This window comes from Lytechinus variegatus, chromosome 11, assembly GCF_018143015.1.
Source record: "Lytechinus variegatus isolate NC3 chromosome 11, Lvar_3.0, whole genome shotgun sequence".
Taxonomy (NCBI): Eukaryota; Metazoa; Echinodermata; class Echinoidea; order Temnopleuroida; family Toxopneustidae; genus Lytechinus; species Lytechinus variegatus.
Genome location: NC_054750.1, coordinates 148232 through 150869, shown reverse-complemented (window position 1 = coordinate 150869; position 2638 = coordinate 148232). Strand labels below are relative to the sequence as shown.

The following is a 2638-nucleotide window of genomic DNA, read 5'->3' as shown; positions in this document are numbered from 1 at the left end:
AATAGACTTCTAAAACTAGCATCATTTAGGCGTCATTGCCTAGCAACTCATCATTAAACGCGTACTGGCTTGGATGGAACGCATCACTGGTATCTCTTTGCGCAACCATTCTTTGTGCGCTTAATTCTGATTGTTTCATGTAATTGTGACGTCACGATGTCTGGGAAGAGAAAGTCGTCGAAAAACAACTCTGGTGATAATGAAGAGACGAATGAAAACTATCTTCTATCACTGATCAAGAATGAGCTAGGGAAACTTTCCAATTCCTTGAATGCTAAGTTGACCGTCTAGGAGCAGTCGATCGACAGTATACGAGAGGGACAAAGTAGCATTGTCAACTCGCTGTCGTTCCTCAACGAGAAATTTGAGGAAATGAAGTTGAAGGCCGAGAAGATTGAAAAGGAAAACAGAGAACTGAAGGAACAAAACATCTGCCTTCAGAACGAGATTCAGTGAGTTGACCTTCCAGCTTAACGAACTTGATCAGTACCACAGAAGAGTCAACTTGGAGGTGGCAGGTGTACCAGAACGACAGGGCGAGGTTCCTGAAAGGATCGTACTTAATATCGCGAAACACATCAGCCCTGAGCTTGCAGCATCCGACTTCGATGTCGTTCATCGGCTGGGTTCCAAACGCCAAGCTGATAACAAAGCCCGCCCAATCATCGCGCGATTCACCACAAGACGAGCTCGGAACATCATGTACGATGGGAGAAGGAAGCTGAAGACTCTCTCCACAAAGGATCTTGGATACAACAGCGATGGCAAGATCTACCTCAATGAAAACTTGATCGCTTCCACTAAGGAGCTAATGAAAGATGTCAACAAGGCCCGCCGAGATGCCGGATACAAGTTCCTGTGGACCCAGAATGGCCGAATCTATGTAAGGAAGGATGAGAAGTGTCAACCCATCATCATTCATTCCAGGGAGGACTTTTCTAAGCTGTAGAAGGACTATCCATGTTTTTCCATTTTCCAGTATTCTTTTTATTTCTTATGAAATTCACGTCACACAATTTTTCGCATCGATCAAAAATTGTGTTAATTTCCGTGGTATATTTTGCATTCTTTCACTGCCCTTTCAATAATGTTTCAATACCAGACATTTCATGGAGGTCATTTTACTTATTTTTGTGTGCAAATATTCTTCATCGACCGTTAATAATTGTATCAAATAATCTTTATTTTGTTAACTATTAAAACTGCAGTATTTTTCAAACTCGCATTTGGGGTCATGACGGTATCAAATCTAAAAGATGCTTTATATGCTCAGCTTACAAAGATTTTGATTTAAAATGGCAATATATTCTATTTCATAATGGTGGGTAATATGCGTGATTTCCCATTTTATCGTCTGAATAATGATGATTTCTTATTAAATCATCCAAGTCAGGATAAAAGCAATATTATCTCAAATCATCATACTCCATTTGATAGATTTTCTACTGATATTCTTACAAATAATTTTGATGAACTTCAAGTTGAATTCGATATTCATGATAAAGCATACAATCTTTCCTCTTCTCCATATTATACAGAAAATTCATTCAAATACTATGCTAAATTGATTGGAGAAGATGATGTTTTTATTTTGCATTTGAATATAAGAAGCGCTAACCAAAACTTCGAGAAATTACGATTATTATTAGAAAATACACAATTTGCCAATCCCCCAATCATTGCTCTTACTGAAACTTGGTTCACGGAATCACCGAATTCCTTATGCACCATCCCGAATTATGATATTGTTATAAACAATAGGAAAAATAAAATTGGAGGTGGACTAGCATTATATATTCCGTCTTCATTTGATTATGCAATTAGACATGAATTTGAATATATGAATGATATCATCGAATCCTTATTTGTAGAAGTAAAACTTCAAAAAGATAAGAAAACTCTAATAGGTGTCATCTACAGACCTCCTCAAACTTCTTGTATAGATTTTTTACTTGCTACTAATGAACTTTTGCAAAACGGAGAATTGATAAATAACAATTGTATCATCACTGGTGATTTCAATATTAATCTCTTGACCAGTAATCACTCTGCAACAAACGATTTCCTTGAATTAATGTTAACTTCTACTTTTTTGCCGATTATTTCTAGACCAACCCGTATTACTGATCATTCTGCTACGCTTATAGATAATATATTCTGTAACTCTCACCCTCTTCCGAAAGCTGGCATTGTAACGACAGACATATCCGATCATTTTCTTATTTTTACCCATATCCAAACAATGCAATCACTCGCAAAAATGGAAAAGAAATATAGGATCTGTCGCAACTTTAGTGACAAAAATATTGAACGCCTCCAAGAAGATTTAAGCTCTGTTGATTGGTCTGACGTTTATAACTCGAAAGAGAATGTCGATGACTCATTTGACATATTTTTGAAATATTTCAATGATTGCTTAGATTCTTGTGTTCCTTTAAAGAAATATCGAAATTACGACTATAAACGTGTTCCAAAGCTACCATGGGTTTCAAAAATGATATTAAGGTCTATCAATCGGAAAAATAATCTGTATGTTTCTTATATATCAAATCCAAATGATGTTTCACGGAATAGATACACGTCTTATAAAAATACCTTAACAACTACTCTCCGAATAGCAAAAAAGAGGTTTTATTCA

The 2638-nt window shown here is 36.1% G+C and overlaps 1 protein-coding gene across 1 annotated transcript; it reads left to right on the top strand.

Moving 5' to 3' along the window:
• The first annotated feature begins 372 nt into the window (after window positions 1-372).
• Window positions 373-949, top strand: LOC121423673. The gene is made up of 2 exons (XM_041619097.1): window positions 373-452; window positions 496-949. The coding sequence occupies exons 1-2, from the start codon at window positions 373-375 to the stop codon at window positions 947-949; spliced, it is 534 nt and encodes a 177-aa protein (XP_041475031.1).
• The last annotated feature ends 1689 nt before the right edge of the window (window positions 950-2638 follow it).

What these genes read in the sequence shown, in the direction of transcription:
- LOC121423673 (XM_041619097.1), top strand. Translation starts at nt 373, where the DNA reads ATGAAGTTGAAGGCCGAGAAGATTGAAAAGGAAAACAGAGAACTGAAG. An exon ending in TGCCTTCAGAACGAGATTCA is followed by an intron (nt 453 to 495) that starts GTGAGTTGACCT and finishes TCAGTACCACAG; the next exon opens with AAGAGTCAACTTGGAGGTGG.